Source organism: Manihot esculenta, chromosome 14 (assembly GCF_001659605.2).
Source record: "Manihot esculenta cultivar AM560-2 chromosome 14, M.esculenta_v8, whole genome shotgun sequence".
NCBI classification, from domain to species: domain Eukaryota; kingdom Viridiplantae; phylum Streptophyta; class Magnoliopsida; order Malpighiales; family Euphorbiaceae; genus Manihot; species Manihot esculenta.
Genome location: NC_035174.2, coordinates 10,937,524 through 10,964,376, shown reverse-complemented (window position 1 = coordinate 10,964,376; position 26,853 = coordinate 10,937,524). Strand labels below are relative to the sequence as shown.

General features: G+C 25.8%; 1 protein-coding gene and 2 long non-coding RNA genes across 3 annotated transcripts; 1 reads left to right on the top strand and 2 right to left on the bottom strand.

Annotated features, from left to right (window-relative positions):
- Positions 1-2,672: 2,672 nt before the first annotated feature.
- On the bottom strand, positions 2,673-3,990 carry LOC110630759 (calmodulin-like protein 3). The gene has a single exon (XM_021778326.2). It carries the CDS (start codon positions 3,903-3,905, stop codon positions 3,195-3,197), a length of 711 nt encoding a protein of 236 aa, XP_021634018.1. The 5' UTR covers positions 3,906-3,990; the 3' UTR covers positions 2,673-3,194.
- A 13,552-nt stretch (positions 3,991-17,542) lies between these two features.
- LOC110600202 lies at positions 17,543-19,955 on the top strand. Its single transcript, XR_002485658.2, has 2 exons — positions 17,543-18,126; positions 19,144-19,955. It is a non-coding gene; the product is annotated as an uncharacterized LOC110600202 (long non-coding RNA).
- Positions 19,956-22,664: 2,709 nt separating this feature from the next.
- Positions 22,665-23,541, bottom strand: LOC110600203. Its single transcript, XR_002485659.2, has 2 exons — positions 23,124-23,541; positions 22,665-22,766 (listed from the first exon to the last, which is right to left on the bottom strand). It is a non-coding gene; the product is annotated as an uncharacterized LOC110600203 (long non-coding RNA).
- Positions 23,542-26,853: the final 3,312 nt, after the last annotated feature.

Genomic DNA, 26,853 nt, shown 5'->3' with positions numbered 1-26,853 from the left:
ATGATTAATCCCTAATTTTAATTTAATAAACCCTAAATTAAATACTCAATTAATTGAATAAATTTAAACAATTTAACATCAATTTCAAAAGTATGTAAAACACACAACAATTATAATATGATTGTAATTATACACAAAATCATATTTATAAAATTATATTGGATTTATTTTGTTCGGTGAAAAATATTGGATTTGTTATCTATAAAATTATATTGGATCTATTGTGTTGGATAAACATGTTAAATCATTTGGAAAATGTCCATATTTTAGGGATGTTTTGCTAAAATTTCGATAAATTATTAATGTCGCGCTAAGCCAGAGCTTCCCTACCAAAGGGAAGCTCCTGGCTCCGCCACTGCTCTGTGCCATATTAATAATTTAACCAAATAATGTGTTGTAGCCTATCCTTCTCTATTTGTTGTATGCTTTTGCATGTTTATATGTTTGTATCCACATAAGCAAATCTATTGTACATTTGAGCTTCCTAGAAAACTATCTTGTTTGTTGATATATGAGCCTAAAATTCAGGGTTCCTTTGTCAGGTTCCCCTCAACCTGGAACATAGTAACATGTAATGTAGATGGATCAAAATTATTTTTTTGGATTATGGTTGTATATAAATACATAGATAAATAGATATATTTAGATCAATACTATAGAGGCATCAGGGCACATTATTATTTTCAAGTTTGACCCCTTGTGTTCTTGCCGTCTCGTCTTTGCTCTCTCAACTTTTTTATGTTTAAAATCATCAGAAGACTAATTCATATTCTTTCCAATACTGTCAAGTTACTGTCTGGATTTAATTTCTAAAATGTGTTGAATGTACAATAGACATGTCACATCTTGGTCTCTATCTATTCAAATTGACAAATCCTGCTTTGTTAGAGTAGAAAGGTCTCCTTTGGGTGTGGTTAGATGCTCTTTGCTTCTTATCCTGGTAATAATCGCTTTTATTTGATGTTATTAGATGGGGTAGTTATGGATGATTATGGCAATTTTGTAGCAATCTTTTCTTCTTTTTTTTTTGGGTAATTTTTACTGGATATCACAAAATCTTTAAGCTAGTAATTGTTACAATGAAAGATCGGTTTAAAAAATTGTAAAATTGTGATTTTTTTGGACCAATAGGTCTAGAATAAATACATGCTAAAAATACTTTAGCTAGTGGAGAGACCTAATGCGAATAATAGTTTAGTTAGTGTTAGTATAGTAGAGCTAAATATACTTGTGGTTAAAAAAAAAAAAGCTAATTTAATTTTATTGTAAGGAGTTTTGTTATAACGTTTAAAATACTTAAAGATAAGTTAAATTTAGGGCTTTTTGATTTTGGACTTGTTATTTGTATTCTTTCTCTCTTGTGCTTATTGGCCTGTAACCTCTGTATGTGGGTCTTAGCCTTGTTTTCATCTTTCTGGAACCAGCCCTTCATTCATGGAATCAACAAACTTATACGTTTCAAGAAATCAAGATGGGTTAAAATTATTTATTTCACTTCTTCATTAAAAACGAAAAACAAAAGAAAAAGGCTTTATATATACATTATATTTATAAGTCGGATTATAAATATATTAGGGTTAATCACATTTAAATAACAAAAACATAGTATAATGAAAGTATAATCATTGGAACGCATGTATAAATCCTACAAATGAGAAATAAAAAGGTTCAAAATGTGTCATATATAAAGATTGAAAAATATATTCTTTTATTATTTTTAGTTCTATTGTTAGAATAATTATTGTATGGTTTAAGGTATTTATATTTTTAATGAAACTCTAATATAATAATAAAATTTAAAATACTATTAAATTCTTTAATACTTTAATATTATATTAGCAAATAAAAATTACTAAAAAATGAGTTTAATGCATTATTATCTTTTTTATTTAAACTGTAATTATAAATAAATAGTAATGATTTGAAATTACTATATTTGTTATTTTGTTATTATAGGGTAAGACAGCAGTTTGTATGTATATTTTTTAAATTATAATTTTATTAAATATAAAATAAATTATTTATCAAAATATATTATTATAATAAAAAATCAATTTTCTTTACAACAATTTGAAATTGTTGTCAAAATATCATTTTAATAATATTAAAATAATAATTGTATAAACTCTAAAATATAATATTGAAAATAAAATAAGAATAATTGTATTTAAAAGTTATGAGTTAAAAAAAATTACTTTTAAAAAAAAACACATACTTACAATGTACATACTATAAGAAGACTAATTTTAATTTAAATAAATTTTAGAGCCTCATATTTTCATGATTTTTTTTTTTATAAAAAAGGTGGGGCAAGTTAATTAAGATGCTTTCATGGTGGGCATCCACAGTTGTTTTGATGGCAGAAAATGAGAGAATATAATTTCCTTGTGGAGAAGGGAATATTTCTTTCCACGCAATATGTAGAATTAATCACACGTGGAAGCTTTTGTTTTGCCCCCACCTTAGCACCTTCCTTCACAATCCATTTCTTCTTAATCAATGCCTTTGAATACTTTTTCTATGCATCCCAATATTTCCCTCCTCTAATTGATTCCACATTTTATTCCTTCTCACCACTCATCTATGCTTCATATTAATCCCATCTTACCATTTCTCCTGCTCTACAAATTGAATTGCTTACTATTTTCTATTTATATATTTATATAATTAAATTGACGAGTAAAAGCACACACAAGTGAAATTCAAGGATAATGTCCAATATATACAAGTATATTAAAGAGAGTAAAAGGCCTTAAAAATATTAATCTACCATATATATGAAAAGCTTCAAGCTTTTTGGTTTTTTTTTTTTTTTTTTTTTTTGGGGGGGGGGTTAGGTATTCGAGAGGGGAAGAGGACTTGAATCCTAATCAGTAGAGGATTCTTAAACATGTCTTGTTAACCCATCTGGCAGATGAAAAACTTCAAGCTTGCTGCATCTCTCACAGATGTTTAACATGATAATAATAATGCCTTCTGGTTAGGTTAGATGATATGGTATATGGTATATGCAAGCTTCCCTTTGTAGCTGAACTGGGGTTGGTTAATTAGGCAGCAGGAAACAGGAATATATAATTAAGCTAGCTCCTGTTCATTCAAGCAAGTAATTTAATTAATTATATTGGACTTACCAGAGAATTTCTTATAGAATCCATGCACATGGAGAAGGAGAAATTGGAGATGAAGAGTAGTTCTTAGCACACAGAGATAAGATTGGAGGTTCCATTTCTCATCATCCTCTTGAATTCATCAAAATTAACCATCCCATCTCCATCCATATCAACTTTTCTAATCATTTCTCTGCAATCTTCTCTTCTCTTTCCTTCCTTTAATCCCAAAGAACACAACACCAATCCAAGTTCTTCCACTGATATCAATCCATCTTTATCTCTATCAAACACATCAAATGCCTCCTTCAAATCTACTTCCGCTTCTTCTTTTCCACTCTCACCGTCATCCTCCAATCCTTGACCACCACCGCTGCCGCCGCCTCCCAGGGAGTAGTCACACAAGAGGCAAAACTCTTCATAATCTATCAGCCCATCTCCATTAGAATCAAACTTTAACACCATTTCCTCAACTTCCTTCTCAGTCATGAAGATTCTTATGTTCTTGAGCGACTCTCCCAGCTCTTGCTTTGTTATAAACCCATCTCCATTCTTGTCAAAGGTAGCAAACACACTCCTCAGCTCTCCCATGTTCTTGGCATTGCAAGAACTAGAAGTATTACAAGTCCTCTCAATCTGTGGAGAAACTTTGGAAGAAGCTGCAGGATTGTTCTTGAAGAGAAAAGATTGGAACCAAGAACACAGCTTCTTGGAAGGAACGTAGAAGTAGAAATTGAGGAGACCAGCGAGGAAGAGGAGAAGTAGAAGAAAGAGCTGCATCGCAGGTGATAAGACCATGTTTGGGTGAAATGAAAGAAGAAAGATTGAGAAGAGAGAAGCGATAAAGGACAAATGAAATGGTAGTTGATATCTTTTAGGTTCAACGCGGCATTTGTTGTGACGTTTTTATCCAGAAACCGCGTGGATTATTATTAATAGTAAACTTCATTTAATTAATTGTGCTTTAGTACTTTCAGGTGACACTAAAGTTCCATGTTTTTTTGGATGTTCCCGTGACACTTGTCCTACTTCTGTCTCTGAAGTCTTGCTCAATTTGGGTACTAAAGAAAAATAATTATTCTTCTCTTTTATTGACCTTCCAATTTTCTAATTTATATTATAAATTATTCCTTTCGTTTAATAAAAGTTATCAATTTTAATATATACATAATATTTTATCAAAAATTAAAGTGGTTAAATTATTATTATTATTATTAAAACTATTGAGTATTTTTATGTTTATTTTGTGTAGATTCAAATAATTTTTCAACTTTTATATTCTTGTAGAATAAATTTATGTTATTGATTTTCTTCCTTGATAAATGGTATTTTAAAATTTAAAAAATAAAAATTTACAGTGTGGAATTTTAATCAAAGAGAATTACGTCTCAACTCATTTATTCTTTTTTTTTTATTCTATAATAACGTATAACTGCTTTTCTGCTACAGTCCACCTGTCTCTATCACTTAAATTGTACTTACAGATGAGTCAGAACACCCCTTCATGCCAGACGACTATTTAATTTTCTCCGACGCGTATACTGATAGTACTGCAAAGTGATTGAGCCGACTATCTTCCCTCACATCATATCACTGGGTTAAACTACCTTCTGTTATACCTGCACTCATAACTGATTCAGCCTACCTCACATATTCGGGATAGGGCTAGTGGTATTGAATCGGTCTGTTTGGAGGACTCACATATTCGGGATAGGGCTAGTGGTATTGAATCGGTCTGTTTGGAGGATTTGATAGATTTTAAACCTGTATTCTTTTTTAAGGTTTGCCCTCACACAGTTATCGGTAAGATTTATTTTTTTTTTGTGAGGAGTTATAAAGTTTGGTATTTCAATTTATATGATATGATTATTAAATGTATAGCATTTTGTTATTTGTGGAAGAAAATTAAAAATTAAGGTTTGTTATTTGTCAATCTCATAAAAATATTTTTTTATAAAAGAATGAGAGATTAAAATATCTTAAAACTGAAGAGTTGGTAGATTTTTATTGAATGGAGTGACCATATTCTTCAAATTTTGAAAATTATTAAAGTTTTTATATAAAAGAAGACTTGGAAAATCACCATTTTCAATTTTCTTGTAATGGACACAGCATCAGATGCTTACCTTTATTTCCTTACATCATTCTCCAGTTTTGTTTGGAATATATTATATGCAAGAAGAATATTTGAGACTTTATTTTTCTTTTATTTTTTTAAATAACATTTTTAATTATTTTTCAAATATTAAAATTAATAAAAAAAATTAACTGAATTAAATGGAGAGAAATAGAGAATCAAATTAAATGGGGTTTCCTTAGTGGATTAGTTAGTTGGGCATATTTTAAAAGTCCAATCATTATCAATTCATAAAGTTTCAGTTCAAATTTCAGATAACAGTTTTAGCCCAAAGTCTCTCTTCTAAGTTCTAAACTTCTATAAGAAAAAGGCCCACTTACCTTCCTCAAAGCTTCATTTGTTCATTATTGCTTCTACTTAAATCTCAATTTGTTGTTTCTAAAATTATGCCCATTTGTTTTTTTTTTTTTATCAAATATATATTTATAGAAACATTAATTAAAATTTTTTAATTATTTTTATCAAATTTTTTATAATACTAAGACTATTTTTATTAATATTAGTTGTTTTAATATTGTTTATTTATTTTAATAGCCAATAATTATCTTAATTGAATTAGCTAAATGCCGTAAGAAGTAACTTTCATTATCGATTCTTTTAAATTTTAAATACTAATATTTTAATTAAATTAAAATAATCAACATTATTTTTAAAATTATTATGGAATATAACTTAAATATTATCTCAATTACAGTTGCTGTCTCAATAAGTATATAGAATATTAAATTTTATATAGTCATTGAAAGAAAATTAACTATAACTAATTTAAAATTGATTTTTATTATTAAAAATAAATTGGAGAATGCATTAATTAATAAAAAAAATTACTCTTTAATTTTTATGATTTGAAAAATTCAATAATTAATTTTTTAATTTTAAAAAATATATTAAATATTTTTAATATTTTAAAAAATTTATTAACTAGTTTTTTCATTAATTTTTTTATTAATTATTTTATTATTTAATTTTTATAATTTTAAAAAAATTTATTAATTTATCTCTTAAATTTTTAAAAAATTTATTAATTAATTTTTTATATTAAAAATATTTTAAATTTTTATAATACTTAATAATTAAATTTAATTAAAAAATTAATTAATAAATTTTTTAATATACTTTTTAAAATTAAAAAATTAACTAGTAATTTTCTCCTGTACAAATACGAAGTAGAAATTCTTGCTAATTAATATTAATGGGAGGGAGAAATGGATGATGATTGACAGAGGGCCCATCTTTGCTGTTGATTAAAAGATATAGCCAACTGCCAACAGCCAATAGCTTTGTTTTTTTGTAGTAGAGATTAGAGCCATAGGGGCAGTGGGGTGGGTGGGTTTTGCTGGAGTTAACAGGCTGTTATAGTGACCCACAACGGATACAGACAAGCTTGGCTTTCCTTTTCAACCCCGTCCCGTTCTCACGTACCATTATTCTCATCACATGCTCCTAATTTTTTTCATTAGAATGGTCCCTATCCTTTTTTTTTTTTCATTTCATTCTCTTGAAGAATCTAAAACATAAGCATTATATATGTAATTATTATTATTATTTTAAAATTTTAATTATAATAATTATTTTAAATTCAATAATAATTATTAACAAAACAGTTTTATTATTTATATTTCACTTACATAAATTTTATTTATTAAATATTAATAGTATTTAAATTATAATCCTATAATAATTTTTTTATGGTAAATGTAATCTTAGAATTTTGTGAGAACACGGAAAGAATTAAAAGTCATTGTGTTGTCATTTTTAAAATAAGAAATAATTTTTTATTTTTTTATTTTTTTTAAATAAAAATTAAAAATTAGTTGAGTAAAACTTAAAGATTTCATATTTACTCATATACATTTACTATCAAATTAAATCTGTAAGTGTTTATTTTTTAATTAATTTAAAAACTATACTAATTCAATTTATATCTTAAATTATCAATTATTCATATATATTAAGTTTTAAATTTTATATTAAAAATTATTTCCTTTTTTGTGCATTTCAAATCATATCACTCTCTTTTTTTATAGCATTTTATTTATCAGCTTCCTTCACTATTCAATATTTATTGATTTTTTAAATTTAAATATAATTTAGTAATAAATAAAATAAGTGAAATATTAGAAAATATATTAATTATATTAATTAAATTTATGTGAAAATAATAATACAATTATTTTTATAAAATAAAAGAAATAGTAAAATTATACAATAAAAAAATTTATAATCTCATTTGTATAATATAAGATGTAAATGAATGAAGTTATTTATGAGTTATTCATGGGTTATTTGAGATTTCGTTCGTGTCAATAAAAATTCTATTAAATTGAATTATTTTTTATATAAAATAAATTCAATTTCAAATTTTAAAATTATTTAGTAAACAAGTTGAATTTAAACTTCATAAATTCAACTAATTTTTAAAATCTCTGTGTATAAATTTATTAAATAAGTTGAATTCAAATTTTAAAATTATTTAGTAATTGAACTGAGTTTAAATTTTAAAATATTTAACTCGTTAAATATCATAAGTTGAACTCGTTTTTAATTTTTGTGTATAAATTTATTAAATAAGTTGAATTCAATAATATAAAAGAATTAAATTTAAACTCGAGCTTTATAAATTTGTATAAGTTAAATTTAAATATTTTAAAATTTAGATAAGCTCAATTTTATACACTTTTAAAATATATATAAATTAGCTCAATTTTTATAAGTTTTATATATATATATATATATATATATAGGTATTTAATTTAAAATTATTAATTTAAAATTAAATTTTATTACAGTCAGTAAATAAATTGAATGGTTTGTAATTTATTTAGGATTAGACACTATAACTCTTTAAAGTCTAGTTTACGCTTCTATTATTATAATATTACTTCAAAATATATATATATACAAATTGTTTTTATTCTATTTTATATATTATTTTCTGAGTTTAAAAATATATAGGAATTAGTGTTTATATAAATTAAATTAATTTAACTATTAGAGTAATTTTAAGAAAGTATTATATTAAATAATATATTTAAGATAAAAAAATAAAATAAAAAAGTAATTTAGTATTAGGAAGAGAAAAAGAGAGAATAAGATTGAAATAGAATAAAAAAAGAGCTAACATCAATCATCCAGTAAGAGAAAGAAACAAAAGTAGCTGTCAATTTCCACATTCGAATAGCATCAACATAAATAAATAAATAAATATTTTTAAAAACTATTAAAACAAAAAAAAAAAGAAAAATAAAGAAGAAGATGGGAATGAAGGAAGGAGTGAAGGGGGGAAGAGTACAGTTGAGAGGTACGAGGGGCAGATGGATTGGAGAGATGGTCAGAGAGAGGCAGTGGTGGCTCGTGCAACTTCACTTGTCACTTTTCGCTCAACATCCCCTTTTTTTTTTTTTTATTTAATTTTTTACTGTGTGGGTCCACTCCTCTCCCTCTCTCATTTTGTCCTTTCTGGCTACGGCCCCAGCACCCGCCGGTTCCTAATGCCATTTATTATTTTTTTTCTTTTTTACTAAAAAATTAAATTTAATAATTTATTTTAAATTAATTAATGAATTACAACAAATTATTTTTTTATAATTTTAATATCAATAAATTAAAACTCACCATTACCATTTATATTTTTTTAAGGTAAGGTAAAAATCAACACTCAGTAAGTAAAATAAAATAAAATTCTAAAAATTTTAAAATATATATGATTTTTTTAAAACCACCAAAGCAGTAGATTAAAATATATATGATTTTAATATTTTAATTCATTTAAAATCAATTAAAATATATCCTACTATTCAAAGAGGTTCCAAATCTAATTATTATTATAAAAATAATATTCCAACCATTTTAATTTTTATATACTTTAATTAATAATTTATATAAAAATATATTTTCCATTAATGATTTTATTTAAAAATTTTAATATTACATAAAATATTTATATTATATTTTCTAAATGAAAATACATAAAAGAAATTATACATTTTACCATTATATATATATATTTATAATTATTTATTTATTTATATAAATAGACTCAACTAAGTAATACCCATAAAATTTTAAATTTTTATATTCAATTAAATAAATAATTTTTTAAACTTAAATTGGGTAGTTGATTTGGATAATATGAGGTTTTTTGTCCTACTCTCTAATTTAGAGAGAAAAATAGAAGAGACAGGCTGAAAATATTGGTATTGCAATATAAAGTTAGGATATATTTATTTTTCTTTTATTTTTTTTTATATTTTCTACTTATTCAACATAAGAAGGAGGTTTTTTTTTTAAAAAAAAAAAATTAAAAAAATTCGTTAACTAATTTTACTTTCTCTCCCATAAATTATTAAGTCCAAAAGCAGAAGAAGGAATACTACAACTCAATGAGAAAATGCCAGTCTGAACAGTATAATAAAAGGGACTTGGCATGGAAATGGCAAAATTTTTTTCATCATTTATCATTTTCCATCATGCTTTCTTCCTCAGACTTGTACTGCAAGTGCTAATCAAGTAGCCACAGCTTCTCTATTTTTTTTTATATATATATAAAAAAATCAATAGAAGTAGAAGTCAATAACTTATCTAAATCTTATTGATTTAAATTCTTATTTATATATTATAATTTATTACTTGAATTTTTTTTTTTCGTTTACAAGTTGGATATTTGCAGCTATTTTTTGAGTAATAAGGTGATTTTTTTTCATCGTATATACTTAATTTTTATTTAAATTTATAAAATTAATTTATTTAAATTTTATAGTTATTTTGTTTATTTTTTTTTTAAATTGAATCAGAGTCTCATTACATAAATAATGATTTAATGAAGTTTATGTTTTATTAAAAAAAATAAAGGGAAAAAGAAAAGGCATGAAATGCGCCGATGGACGCGAGCCATGAGCAGTGGTATTGAGCAAATACGACACCGTGTCAGAGCCTCTCTCGTGGACAGCTGCTGTGCTATGGCAACATATCGGACAGTGACAACTGAGGCATACTGAAATCTTCTCTATGTTTCGGCACAAAAAAAAAAAAAAAAAAAAAAAAAAAAAACAGAAAGAAAAAGGCCCACCCTTTGCCTTTTGTATTTTTTTTCTTCACTGATTTCATTTCATTCTATATCTTTAAAATTTATATCCTAATTAAAATTTAATAAAGCTATTCAATAATTAAGTTATTAATACCATATGGAAATCTCACCTTTATTACGGGATCCTAGCTAATAATATGATATACGTAATCTTCCAAGAAATTATATCAAAATCTAAAACAGTATTTTTGGTAATATTAAAATTTTAATGAATAAAAGGAAATATAAAATTAATTTCTTTTTTATTTCACATTTTCTTATGAAATTAATTGAATCTTGAACATATTTGAGAGAAGTTGCACCTTCGTGATTTCTCTTGCTATAAATTTAGTATAGACAGGATATGGGCAAAAATTACTGTGACATTAATTAGGTTAAAAAAGAGAGTTAGGGCCTGAGAAGGGTGGGGTCAGGGTTGGGCTGGGCTAGAAAATGCCAAGCCTATGGTTAAAGATAGCCCATGGCTATGGTTGCAGAATTGGGTGCAAGATGTGACCTTGAGAAGAAAATTTTTGTCAACAAGTGATTTCGGCTTTCTTTACTTTTTATTTTTTTTTTTTATTTTTATTCTTACAATCATTCATATTCATGCATTTATGACTCTCGTTTTGACATCTGATGGCCCACGTGTGCCTTCGTATGATTCCATCAAAAAAAATTTTTCAACTTTTTTTTTTTTTTTATTTCCTAATAATTAATTTCCAACTCAAATCTAATATTACTATTTTTACCATTGTTCAAGTAAAATTTTTTATAAAAATTTAATTTAATTTTTTTAAAATGAAAGATTTTTTCTTATAAATTTTAATTTTAAAAAATAGATTTACATATGATACTATAAAAAATTATTTACATTTTTTTATAAAATGAATTATATATCAAAGAGATGGTTACTGATTAATTTAATTAATTTTTTATATATAAGTGGTATTTAATTCTATTAAATAGATCATTTAATAAATGAAATTAAATTTTATAAATTGAAAAAAAAATTAATTTGATATGATATGATTGGAAATAGTTCAATAACTTATCGATTTGATTTGAGATGCAGCATTACTTATTCATACGGTAAGTTTTTTTTTTTTTTTTTTAAATTTATAGATGTTTAAGATCGATAGGCTTTCTTGTTCGTATTCTTTTTCTTTTTTCTTTTTTTGAAAAAAAAAAAAAAAACCAGAAACGGGCATGCATATTCGTGTTTGGCATATACGGCTAGTTTATTTGTTTGTGAAATTTTCTATTTCTGACATTTATGAAATATTTATCTTGTGCACGAATATTTGTTATATAAAAAAAAAGATGTTGTGATATTTGATTATTTTGGTTAATTGATTTTTCAAATTTTATTACTTCCTCCAAATATTATAAAAGTTATGTTCAGTATTTTATTTAAATTTATTCATATAAAATTAAATTTAAGAGACTGTAAAAATCAACAGTAAAATAATTGATTCAGAATTAATTTTATGTTAGTTAAAAATAAATTAAATTAAATTAAAATATTATTGTAAAATAAATTAAACGTTTTAAATATATTTATATATTAGTTTATTTTGTATTAAAATTATAAATATAATGCCTATCATAATTAAAAATGAATAATTTTATATAATATTTTTAAAGATGAGTAATTTTATATTTTTTAATAGTATATTAAAAATAATAAGAATTAATAATTTTATTTACCACATTGAGATAAATGAACTTAAAATTTGCGATTTATATATAGTTAAATAAAACTAATAGAGCATGGGTGGATGATGGTATTATTATTATTAATAGATAATATAAATAAATTATTAGTGAAATTAATATTAAAGTTAAAAATAGAAATATAATAGGGATATGGTCTGGTAATAATGGGCCAGCATTCCACGTTTTGAGTTAAGAAAATGATAAGAGTGTTTGTATTATTTGTGGAATGCATGCAAGTCATGTCAATTTTCCAGTAGGGGCCTATTCATCATTTTGCCTCTTCCTTCTTCTCCCCACCATACCAATATATCGCCAATACCAGACAATAATAATAATAATAATAACAATAAATATTAAAATATAAAATAATATGAGGTAAGTTACTCAACTAATCTTAACATTTAATTCTATTAAAAAAATCAGTCACATTTTTTTTTTGGTTAAATTAGTGAATTTCTATAATTAAAGGTAAGAGATTATATTTTATTTTTCTAAGATTCACCCTTAGCTTGACCGATTAGCTTCATCATTGACAAATTTCGCTCTTCTCTGCTCTTATGTCCGTTGAAAGGAGAAAGTCATTTAGCATGCATGTACTCCGCTCTTTTCTCGCGCTTTTCTCGCTCTTTTCATAGGAGAAAAAGTATATATTTTTATTTTTCAAACTCTGATTCTCTTTTTAAACTATTTGATTTTCCTGTGAAAATGCAAGGTAGTGATTCCATGATTGCTTTGTAAGCACCGGTCAATCGAATTATTTCGAAAGTGATAAATTATTTTTCTTATTATTTATTTTTATTTTTATAGAATTAATTATGATTACTTAATTGATAAGTTTGCTGCAGATCTGTGAATTGATTTTTAAATTTATTTATTTTATTTTTTTAAAGTTTGTGGAATTAATTGTGATTCAGCATTTTTTTTTTTTTTTGAGATAGATTGAGTTGTGATTGTATATTAAGAAAGTATATTGCAATACCCATAGAATTAATTGTGATTCAGCATTTATTTTTATGGAATTAATTATTTTTTTGTATTAAAGTAAGGTTGACAATGAAACAGTATATTTTCGAATATTCAAGTCTATTAAATTTTAATAAGATAAATTTAAATATAAAAATTAATTTTTATGATGAATTTAGATTGAATTTAAATTTTATATATTAAAAATTATTGAATGTATTTATATAAATAATTAATTAAATATAAAATTTATATTTTTAAGCAATTTTTATAATTAAAAAATAGAAGTTGCGTATAATTTTAAAATTATTCAACCAATAATAATTAAATTTGATATAGAATCAAATAATTTAAAATAATTAAATTAGAAATGATTTTTTAATATTGAAAATAATAACTTGGTTTAAATTTAGATGGGAATTAAAAGTGGGAAAAAGACAAAAGAAAATGAAAAAATAAAACCACATGAACGATGTTTTATAAGTTGGCTGCAATGATGTGACTATTTGGACAAAAACAGTAATGTCGACGATGACCTTTCCAATTTTCCATTTTATTTTCATATATTTTGATTTTTCTTTGTCTTTTATGGTGATTTCAATTGTTGTTATTTTTCTCATTAAAATATTTATTTATTTATAAAAAAAATGTTCAAGCTATATTTCTTTACATTTAAAAATAATAATAAAATACGAATAAATTATACTCAATAATATTAAAATTCTCTATAAAAATGTAAATTCTTTGAGTGAATTGAATGAATAAATTAATAATGATAGTCTTTTTTTCACTTCTCCTAATATTATTATTCAAAATTATATATAAATTAGACCAAATAAGATTAAAATTTTGATTAATAATTAAATTAATATTTTATTTATCTTTCAGTTTTCAATGTTAATTTTGACTAGCATAAAATACTAATTTTTAATATTATATCGTATGACTCAAATTTAAATGATTGAATTATAGATTAGATATTAAATTAAGTGATATTTTAAATTCAATTTTCTTTATTTTAAATAATATTAATAAATATTATTGTGATAAATAATATATTATTATTAATTGATATTTTAAAAATATTTTAAAAAAATTAAAAAATATTATATAATTTTATTTATTTTTATTTTAAATATAATAATATTTTATAATATAATTTCTACAATCGAATATTATTTACTACTGATTGTATTAACAAAATTTTATCAAATAAAAAGAGATATCATCCTAAATATAGAGATGATTATACCTTATAGATTATTTAACCAAAGTATGAGTAATTATAGTAATATTATGATGAATATATCTAACCAGCTTTAGAGTTTAATAAAAATTTATAATCATTCAAAATCAAAACCCTACATAAAATAATTTGATAAAAATACTTCTCAAATACTTGTCTAAACCTCTATATAAGATAATTTGCAACGATACTTTTATTTCTTTCTCATCTCTCGAGTATAAATTATTAAAATTTCCCGAACAAAGCCATGAAAGGGAGTTTCTATAAAATAAAAATCGAATAAAGTTTCAAGTCTGACTTTCTCGTTGCGATTCCGAAAACTATAATAACCAGTAATCCTCTATTGAACATTACCTTATGAAATAACAAAATCAATAAAATTTGAAGAAAAACTAACCATAAAAACAAACCAATAAGTCTTCCACATTAATAAAAAATCTCATCTCAATCTTTATCTATTAACTTAGAATCAACCATCAAAATATAAAAAAATTATAAAAAAATTTTATACAATAATTAAAAACTTTTATTTTCATAAAAAATAAAATATCCGGTTTGTAATTAAGAACTAAATTTTTCAATACAATAACTGTTCAAGAACTGCCGCCATAAATCTGTAAAAAAAGTTTGTATATTCTTAAAATTAATTGGATTGTATGTAAAAAATATTCTTACCATATAAAAATTATAAGTAATTATCAGAATATCTCTTGAACTATTAATAAGGATAATAATATCTTATTTTTTATCGATAATCAATTAACGTAGGTCAATTTTTATGAAAAAAAAAGAAATTAAATTTAAAAAAAAAATAAAAGTGCAAGTATTAAATAAAAAAACCACATAAAAAATTTTGTATCGAACGTTAAAATTTATTTCAACGGTATTTATAATTATCATGATTTATTAATATAATATTGTAAAATATTATTTAATATAAATTATATTGACAGTATTTATAATTATTATTATTTATTAACGTAATATTATAAAATATTATTTATAAATTATAATATTAAAATAATTCATATATATTTTTTGTGTGGTGTACTTGTGTGAATATTTTATTTAGAATTAAAAATAAAAAATAAAAAAGGGAAGAGAGAGAAGGTAACGGTGGGGCAAGAAGGAGGTGGGTGGTGTTGGAGAAGGTGGGGCCAAAGTAATAATAAATAAATATAAATAAGAGAGGTAAGACTCGTTACCGTCAGGTCCACCAACACAGTCTCCTCACCTTCCTTCTCTCACTTCATTTTATTTCATTTCAGTACGGCGCAAGTGGGCGGCGGGCTTTTTTTTGTTTTTTCAGAAAGAAAATCTAATTATTTACAATAAATAAACTTCAGTAATAATTATTTACTTATAACATATAAAAAAAAAATCTTATTTTTTTTAATGATATTGCAATCTGACAATTACGTATCAGGTACAAAATTCACTATTTACTCAATAGTTATTATTTATCACATTATGAACTTATTTTTTAAATTATTATTATTATTATTATCGCCTCAATTTAATGCTTTAAATATTTTTTTAATTAATTACCAAAACTCAAATATTTTATAGTTAAAATGATTATATTAATTTTATTAAAATATGCACATAATGTAATTTTTTTTAATATTCATAATATTATAGTATAGATAAATTTATTTGTCTAATTTACTTAAATTACTTTATTCATATTAGAATAAGAAAATTTGCAAAAGAAAAACACCTCCTTAATTAACACACAATTTTCTAATATTAATTTCTCATTTTATATTCTTTTACAAAATCTTAGATTTATAATTGAAATATGAAAAACTCCTTAACAATTTCTTTATTTTTAATTTTACAAAATTTATTAATTTATTGAAATCCCTCCAAATTCCTAATACAATTTGCCATTTCTAGTTTGTATTTTTATTTAGGTACGAATTGTACTGGGTTTAAATTAAAAAAAATTAATGGAACTGATTTAATTTAAAATTTTAATTTAATTTTTTATTTTTTTATAAATTTTAGTTATTTCGATTTTAATAAAAAAATTAAAATTGAATCAATTTATAAGTAATACTATATTATTTTTAATAATACTGAGAAATCGAAATATAATCAAAATTGAAATATTTTAATTGAATTTTAAAATAATAAAAATAATATATAAAAACCAAAAAATCTAAGTGATCAAATCCAGTTAAATTATATTAAAGCAAATCAATTCAAATTAATTATATTTAATTTTTATAAATATAAAATTTCTAATTTTTAATTGATTTAATTGATTCATTAAAAAACGAATTGCGAAATAATTACTACTGATTCCATCATCTTCGTTTCTTGCATTTTCAAAGGGACATTAATACTTACCTCACTAAGAGAACATCATCTTAATTATTTTTTTTACTCCTTAATATTCTCTCTGGTTATTCCAGACTTTTAATGAACACTAATTTTTCTACTTCTTCACATCTCTCATTCTTTTCAATGTCATCCGTAATTTGAATACTAACCTTCCAAACTTCTCACACTTGCTTCTATTTCTTCATCAACATTTTTGCCCTAGTATCTCAGGTTCTAGCATCTCAACTGAAATCGAGATCACCCATATTGTGGATTTTTTTAAAAAAAAAAAAGAAAAAAAGCACAATTAACAATAGACCACAGAATGCTTCACCGCTAGAGCTACCATCTTAATTTCACTTATAAAATTTTAAGAACTTTTTCGATAAAGTTTAAAAGTGTAAACATAAATTTGGTTTAATTAGCTAATTTTAATAATAAATAATTATAATATTACCTATAAAAATTTATTAAAAATAATTTTTAACTATAAATTTAAAAATTTATGAGTAGTTTAAGTAGGTAAAACATAATTATCAATTAATTAGGTCAAAAGAAAGTTATTTTTTACATATAATGGCCTAGAAAAAGTTAAAAGAATAGAAAAGAAGGTATAGTAAGAAATTAAGTAGGAAAAATTAATCCAAGTAGAATTAGTGTAGTCTAGAAAAATCTTGAAACATGGACAATGACAATGATGATATTGATAAATGGATTAATTAATGTAGAACAAAGGAAGAACATAAGGATTGGGGGACCATAAACAACCCATACCTTTACTTACCAATAAAATAAAAAAGGAGATCTTCATCACATGCCACCATGTGATGGGGATGGGGTGCTCTTGTAAATTTCCCACCTATTTTATTTTATACATTTTTATATTATGTAATTATTTTTTAAAAAAAAAATTCTTCATCTATTTTCATCTCAAAATAATTTAATTTAATTTTTTTTTTATCCCTTTACCAATCTGAACTGTTTTTGTAATGTACCCCACTGCGCACTCACTAGTAAAGTATGCCTTTTCTGAGTAAAATGCGCTCTTGTGAGTTGTGAAGGAAGTGAACCCTACTCTCCCCTTCTCTATAAAGCTGCTTGCAAGATTATATATGTTAAAGTGGTCCATGAGTTTTTGTATGGGCATCATCTCTCTCACTATATTTTCAGTGCAAAAAAGAAAAGAAAAGAAAAGAAAAGAAAAGAAAAGAGAGAGAGAAAGGAAAGGGATGTAAGTGAGATCTGAGAAGAATTTGAAGATGGTGTGTTGTTCATTCTTTGCAAGTCCTGGTCATGCTATTCCACAGCTTTCTTGAACTTTCTTTTACTGCCTTTTCAAATCTCTCTCTAGATTCAATAGGTAGAACTTTGGAAGCTCAAGAAAGCTGTGGGAGAACATGGCATTTTTCAGGATTTTTTTTCCTTTCTTTTTTCTTCTTTGGAGTCTGTTCTGCTATTTCTTGGCTCTTTCCTGGAAAAAGATTAAGGATCTCTCTCTCCAATAGTCGATGAGAAGAATTGAAACTGCTTCCACCATCTGTGTCTTTCTGCATGAGTCAAGGTAATTTTCTGATTTCTCTTATAATTCAGACCCATTTTTGGATATACTGTTTTTTTTCAGTTTTCACTTATTTTATGAGGTAATTCTTGAGAATTCTATGAATAAAAGCTGAATTGTGATGTGGGTTTTCATCCTCCAACATTTTCATCCCAATAAAATCTTTCATTACTGTTCTTCTAGCCATGCATATTAGGAGAAGAAAAAAAAAATCCAGAACATGAACTGCCAGTAGAAGATTACAAAGAAATGATGAAGAAATGGCTCGATAATTGAACATGAAAATAAAAAATAAAAATAAAAGAACAGTGAGTGAGAGAAGATTCCTCTCCTTTCCTTTTTATCGTCAATGATGATAGTTCTTCCTGTTGGCCTTTTGGTTTAGCTTCTAACATGATCTCCTACATTTCCGTGAAAAAGGTTAAACTTTGTCACTTTGTGACATCATTTTTTTAACTACTCTCCTTCAAACTGACATCAGTTTTTTTTAATTAATTAATTAAACATTATTATTATTTTTTATTTTTATTTTTTACTCTGTGATTCTGTGCTATAGTCCTTTATATTGTGGTGGGATCTCCACAGTGGTAGTTGAGGATTTATACAATATAAAATAGAGCTATCGTATTATGTCATAATTGACATTTCCTAGCTGTCTAGCTGATGATCTTAACTGTCCATCCAGCACAATTATTCTTCTTCCTTTTCTTTTCTTTTCTTTTCTTTTCTTTTCTTCCTCTTCATCTTACTCAAAATTAACCCTGCATGAGCATTTGATGGAATGTATTAATTTTCAGCATTTTCTTATAATTTCAACAAAATTATGAATAAGCATGAAATTACAATTTATATAAATTCTCTTTTTATGGAATGTATTAATTTAATTTTCCTCTTCTACATTTCTTTGATGAAGATAATTAACCTTATATATCTCTCCTCTTAATTGCTATGACTGTATCCATTTTACATTCATTTGAGTCCAAGTTATTTCATTAATTTTCATCAGTTAAGTGTACACAGTGCCAATTTTCTGTTGCTGCTGTGACACTTCCTTGGCAGGTTATGATGAAATGGGTATATAAGCAATTAATGACATTAGGCAGCCAAAGGAAATTAAAAATTTAGCAGCTGCATCACAAGCCATTTCAACTAAACTTGTTATGCTTTGTCAAATAGCTTTTGAAAACCTCATCATTGCAGATGAAATCAATAATGGGGCTACGATGAGGAAATGCTATTTTCTTTTCTTTTCTTTTCTTTTCTACCCACAATAATTTAAAAAGTATAGAGAGGTCCTGTGATGAAAGAAGATGAATGACCAGACCAGGCTATGTAGTGGTGTTTAAATGGATGAAATGATGATTAAAGTTGGAGGAAGAAAAAGTACTATTAGAGAAAAATAATGTAGCTTTGTTTAGGGAATCTTTCCTTAATACAATTGATGAAGTGAAAGCTCATGGGCTAATGTTTAGCCAAGGATATGTAACAATATATGCTGATGAAGGGCTAGGTCCACAAAAAAAAATTTAAAAGAAATAAAAAAAAGAAAAGAAAAGAAACCTAGTTTATAAAATAGGTCAGACAGTGGAGCATGGCATATCTGTACACAGTAATAGAGATAGAATTCAGTGAGTGTATTTTGCTAATATTAGACCCTTAATAGTTATCTCTCTTTCAGGATATCGCCTATTCTATTAGTATCCAATGATGCAACATGAAATTCAAGTACCAAACAGCCGCTATTTGATATTTAGGATAGAATAGAAAAATAATGATAAAAGGTAAAAACCCACAAAGAAAAAAATGGAAAAAAAAAAAAAGAAATTATTTCAGTGAATGTATGTTTTGCAATTCGGAAATATTGATCTTGCTTTTGAGGTTAAAAGTTGAAGAAAGCTTTTGTTTCCAAAAACAAGAAAAGAATCTCTGAGTGCTGACCCAACCATTGGAGAATCGTCCAAATTTCTATAGTGGGTTGGCATTGGCATGCAGGTTCTTTCATCTGCCATACGCCATTCAATCAAGTCTCTTTCCTGTTTCTTTTACCCCTCCCTCCACCCAATCTATTTTATTTTCCATGGAATTTCATTTGGATATTTGAGAATTTGAAATGAAAAACTATACATTTAATTCACTTTCAAATAACTATTTTAATATTTTATGTTAAAATATCCAAACCCATCTTCAATAAGATGAACAACTACCCAGAAATGGAATTCAAAAGCAATGAAATCAATTTTTTTTTTTTTTATATTTGTGAATGATTCATGAAAAAGAAAAAATAATAATAAAAAAAAAGACAGCATTCGACATATATGTCTATGGAGGGACCTAGCAGTTTAATCTGAACCTATCATTCATCAAATACTACAAGGGACTGTTAATGCAGCTGGAGAAAGAAAAATATTTTGGCAACAGTGGCCAAGAACCTATGGACAAACTGAAAGGGAAATAGCAGAAGGAAGCAATAATATTGATTGCTGATTCCATGTGGTGGGGAAAAATTGGATCAGTCACATCGCTTTTGAGATGAATCCATTGCTTCTCATGTCTCAACTCTCAACTATTGGAATGAACAATAAGATACAAACTCAAAAGCAAAGGTCTTTTACTTGATGTGAGACTGCACACCAACGATAAATGGCAACTTAGTTGACCCTCAAAGGAATGTAATATTTGTACAAACACAAACACAATATATCATATGTGTTTTTTTACAGCTTTTTATGTCCATATGGAAACTTGCAATAGACACACAGACTAGCCATTATTGCCATCTATGGTTATAAAGAGTGATTCAGTGCACGAATCATCTTACATTTGTAGGTTCTAAGGAGGATTCAAACATCCAACTTTACCTCAGACTCTTCTAAAGAGGCCGTTCTTGCGGCTCGAACACGTGACCTTCAGATCATAAATGAAATAACTTTACTGCTATAGCATAATGTCAGCAGTTAATAGTTCGGAAAAACCTCTGTATTAATCCGTCCATTAAATTAAACAAAGGAAAAGACAAGTGAGGCATTAAAGTACTTGTCTTTGTGCAAATTCTATCCTTACCAGCTTCATCCCATTTGCTAAAAAACAACATTTTTTTTCTTGCCTGTACTCATAATGAGAGTGGATCATGCATAAAATACAGTTGGAACTAAGCTGTTAGGCATGTGTGAGAGCTTGAGCTTAAGATGAAAATAATACTTTTTTTATAAAAAAAAAGAGGTGTATTAAAATGCAGTGCTTGAGATGCAAAAGCCTCTTGATGATCAAATGGGTGTCAACTTTTATTTTTAACCTTTTCTTGTCTCTAAGCAAAAGAGAGAGTTAAAGCTGATCAAGCCTATAAAATAATTGACATGATTACCAGATTAGATCAAATAATTTTAATCAATAAGACAAAAGTTACAGCACTAACCCAATACCAAAGAGAAGTAAATATAATATAAATTTTACACCTCTTTGATCATTTCAACTTTTTTTTTTTTTGCATCTCTGTTTTCACGATCACAAAGCACAAGGAAATCTAAGCTTTTTCCAACCCTAATATCTTTTCTCCTTTAAAGGAAACCTATATAAATAATTAAATCAGACAAACAGATCCCAACCTTTTGACTTGGATGAACGGTAGCAAATAAATCAGCCCCATATTAATCTAACCTAAATTAATCAAACAAATTTTATGATCCAACATTGGTTATCTTTAATCGTGCAAGATTAGTGGAACTAATGAGCATGTGTCTCTAAAGTGAGGACAACCATGTTAAAATACAATACATTCAAATTCAAGCACTAAACAAAAGTAAGAAAAACACTAAAGTAGAATCTTAAAGAAGATCAAAAGATCGGCGATTATAGTTATCTGTGTTCGATTAGTTGGCAACATAAAGAAATGTACTAAGTAGATAAGAGAAGTGCAATTAAAGTTATCTGTATAAAAGAACAGAAAAGGTGACCTATTAATGGAGATGGTTTCAGGGGTCAGGAACCCCGTGAGTGTCTCAAAATCCGGCTAATGAATTCATTAAAAAGCATCCATGTTAATTATTATTACACTATGAACAGACACTTAATTTCATGGGAGATTAGACATTAACGGGTTATTAAATATTATTGTTATTACAGTAACACGGCAACCCTAAGAAGACAAGACCATTTCTCTTCGTTGTCCTTAACTTTGTTTGTTCATTAAGAAAGTGAAGGAAGAACCCTAATTTTCCTTCATGAGAGCTTCCTCGGGCATTGTTTTTGTCAAGCTGCTCTATTCACAGCCGATTTTTTTTCAGTTTGTGCATATATCTTATTAAAGGTTCACCTAACAATTTAACACTTGAATTAGGCTGTGGTCCATGTATTCTAATTACAAGATTCATAATTGGCCTCTAAGACTAAATTGATTTGGTAATTTTGATCAGGGTTTATAATAGAAGAAAACAGCAAAGCAGCTGACAGAACGCTAATATACATCAACCTTCGAGGTTTCTTCAGATGGAAAATTAGCTGTTGTTTATCAACAGATAAGGTATGGATGCAGATCAATGGCAATATATAACAAATAATTTCAAATATATAAATGTATATAGTTACAAACTTATTTAGAAGTTGGAACCTCCACCACATGGGTCACCATAAATCTTGTCTGCCAAAGGCTGGTAGAAAAATATCAAAAAACACAAGAACTGAAATGAATTACACTCACAAAAGAAAAAAAAATCAATAATGATTATTTCTTTTTATTTATAGACTCCTTGGGAAGGCAGAACATTCTGTTGATATTCGGGTTGATACCAGAAAAAAAAAAAAAGAAAAGAAAATTATCCGAAGAAGAAAAAGAGGGAGAATCAGGAATATTCGTGTTGATATTGAAATTCAATACAGCAGAAGAATCTCATAATTAAGCATCATCAATCAAGAAACGTAAAAATCAACAGATCCAAGAAATCAAACTGTATTAATTAGAAGAAATCTAAAGAATTTTTCAGTAAGAGGAATAGATCAAAGTATACCAACAACACAGGGATCGGAGAAAGAGCAGCAGCATCCTTGACCCTGTCAGTATCTTCCCACAGCTTTATTGAACCGCAACAAAACAAGAAAACAAGAAGCCGCTTAATTGGCGAGCCGTGGCATGCAATAACCACAAGCTTCGTTGTAGAGATGCAGTTCAAGAAAGCTGTGGAAGAATACGAAGAGGGCCATTCATATATGCATAATCAACATGCAAAAAGAAGCCCATCATTTTGAAACCCTAGAAGAAAGAGAAGAAGAGATGGGATTTGCAGAAGGGCCATGGAGATAGGTGGAGAAAGGCGATGGTGGGGTATTTATAGGAAGATTGAGAGTCTTTTTACAGCCAATCCCAAGAAGAATATTGGGCCTAAGAGATTACTGAACTGACCCCACCAGCTTTTTTTTTTTAATTTTTATTTTATTTTTTGGTTTTTGATCTTCTTCGGCTTTGCTTCACCTAATACTATAATAACTTCGCAAAAGCTGCCTACGTTTGTTTGATCCCATTAACCCTAGCAACAATAATATTAATTAAAATATTTTTTGCCCATCAATATTTGTGCGGCTCCGATGCAACCTGCCGGATCTGACGGTTTCTGTTACCCTAGTGGGGCACACATGTGGGTCCCACCTCAGATCTGTCCATACTCTCAAGGAAAAGTCTTACTCCCACCCTACTTTTTGAGCGAGTGAACTTTACTGTATATTTCACGACTCAGGAGTCCGATCCGCTACCTTCAACTCAACTCGGGTAATTTTTATTTTTCCTCTATGATAAAATTTTTCAAGTAATTGGAGTTTTTTTATTAAAATTAAAAAATTTTTGATCCCGTTTTTGAGAAATCTTAATTTTTTTTAAATAAAATTTCTTGAAATTACTTTTTCAACGTGATGGTGAATTAATAAATTTTTTATTATATAATTATAAATATTATTTTATTCATACGAGTGAATTCATTAAAAAAGAAAATACACTCAATAATTATTTATTTTGTTTATAAAAGTAAAACAATATCGAATCACGTTTCTAATACACATTAATTAAAATACATTAAATATTTTCAAAAAACTTATTAAATTAATTTCATATTCATCCCTCTCATAATATTTATTCACTTTACTTTTTTATATATATTTAAAAAAATAAATTTTTATTAATTTTTTAATTATATATGTCTTAAAAATATTAAATTTTATTAAAAATTAAAATGTATTTTAGATATTTCTTGAAAATAAAATAAGATTAAGTAGAGTTATATTAGTAAATTCATATGTTAATTTTAGTGTAAAAAAATAGATAATAATTTTAAAATAATAAAAAAAATTATGAGCTTGTAGGAGTATAATAAAAATAAAAATTGAAAAATAATTCAAAATCTTACTTTATAAAATATTATTTTATGCTATGTAATAATGGATTCAAATTGATTCAAATAATTTTTTTTTGAAATGAGATTCAAATAATTTTTAAATTTAATTTTTTAATTAGTGTAAAATGGTTAATTCAAATTATTTAATAATTTTATACTGGTTATTATATATAATTCCAATTTCAATATTTTAACAATGTGAGACGTTTGCTTCTTCCTTATTCAATTTTTCGACGTTCTCATCGCAATCCTATCGTGCTAATTGGGCATAATTACTAAATCAGCACCATATCATCTTCGTTGCAATTCTATCGTGCTAAATTGGATACAATTACTAAGTGAGAACCACTTTTGAGTATTATAATTTGCTAGTATTTCGAGTAGTTCCACATTTTCATTTGATCCAAAATTGTGAACCTAAATTTTTTAGTAGTTTCATACTAATTATTATATATAATACCGATTTCGTATTTTAATAATATGAGATGTTTCATTCTCCTTCACTCAATTTTTCAATGTCCTATCGCAATTCTGTCATCCTGAATTGGATGCAATTGTTAAGTTAGGATTAGATCCTCAGATATTATGGTTTGGACGGTTTCACCTCGTTCTATATGGATGGCTCTTTTTTTATAAACTCACTAGTTTCACATAATTTTTTTTTAATTTAGAATACTTCTGATATCAATTCTTTTATTCAGAGTGATTTTGAATTCTGTCATCCTGAATTGTACCGTCCTGAATCGGATACAGTTGATAAGTCAGGATCAAAATATCGTAGTTTATTAGTGTCTTGGACGGTTTTAACTCGTTCTACACGGATGACTCTTTCCTAATAAACTCACTGATTTTACATAATTTTTTTTAATTTAGAATAGTTTTGATATTAATATTTTTGAGTTTTTATAAATTTTTTATTTTAAATAAATGATTAAAAAAATTAATTAGACATATAATTCTGCAATATTTAATTAGACAAATTGATGAGAGGGAAGTGTAGGAGCCACAATAGAAAAAAGTAATGGAGTGGAATCCCTCACAACTGATGAGTGGAAACGCAGGAGCGTGAGGATCAGAAGTAGCGAGTGGAGAACTGGAAAAAAAGAAGGTGAAATTACAAAATTGGCTAGAAATAAAAAGCAGTAAAAAAAAAAAGAAAAACTTATTTTCACATGAAAGCATGTGAGAATGGACCCACAATGGGAACGGTGTTGACAGTACACTCCGTTTTTTCCGGGCAGAGGTGGCGTTGTCGGGCGGGTGGGTGTGTGTCTCTCATTGGACACTTCAATTGCCAACTTATGTGGAACGGAACGAACCGCCAACAACTCCAAATGTGGTTTTGTCAGCTCCCCCTATTTTATATGCTTTTGGAGTTGTCTCCGTTTTCAATTAGTTGTACTAATTTAGAATATTTATATTAATATAATAAATAATAAAATAAATACAAATTTATTCAAATTGTAGAAATGAAAATCAAATTAAAACAAAATTACAGTATTTCTATTCTCATGATTTCAATAATTTATACTTTATAAATAAAATTTAAATTCTATTTAAATTGATTAATTATTTATATTTTTTTATATTTTTATATTAAAATATTTATATATTTATATTATTTATATAAATAGTTGCTTTTGAATCCACATTAATTATTTATATTTTTATATTAAATTAATTATTTATAATTTCTCATATTCATAATATAAAATGAATTATTATGAGATTTATATGTCTTAATACAATTAGAATTTCTTTTGTTATTTATATTTATTAAAAAAATCAGGTAATATAAAATTTTTAGTCAATTTTTTTGCTTAATTAATTGATTTAAATAGAAAACTTTTTTTAAAACATAATAACTAGAAATTGGCTAGAAAAATAGAAAAAAATAGTATTTTAAATCTGATTATTATGGTTAATAAAGAGATGAACAATCGAAAAAAAGAGAGGATGGTGACAGGTTGGGTGGTTGGGTTGACACTTAAATTAGCTGGCAATCACTAATTTAGCCCATCTTTTCACTAAGTAAAGCTTCTTTATAAATTGATTTGATTTGATTTAACACTATAATAATCCCTTCAATTTTTCCTATTATTTTATTTTCTTAATTATTTTTTATATTGAAAAAGAACTAATGTGGGATGCATGGAATCTTTCTGTTGCCTAAGACAGGTAATTTTTGTGACCACAGGGGATGTTCCTAACGATAAATGTTTAAATATAAGCAATTAGTTCACTAATTTTAGAAAAAAAATTCTCAATCTTTTATTTAAACAATTCATTAATTTTTTAATCTATTTTATGATTGTTTTGAATTTTATGAAAAAAGGCCATATATATTTAGAATTTC

Coding starts and splice junctions, on each gene's coding strand:
- LOC110630759 (XM_021778326.2), bottom strand. CDS start 3,905: ATGGTCTTATCACCTGCGATGCAGCTCTTTCTTCTACTTCTCCTCTTC.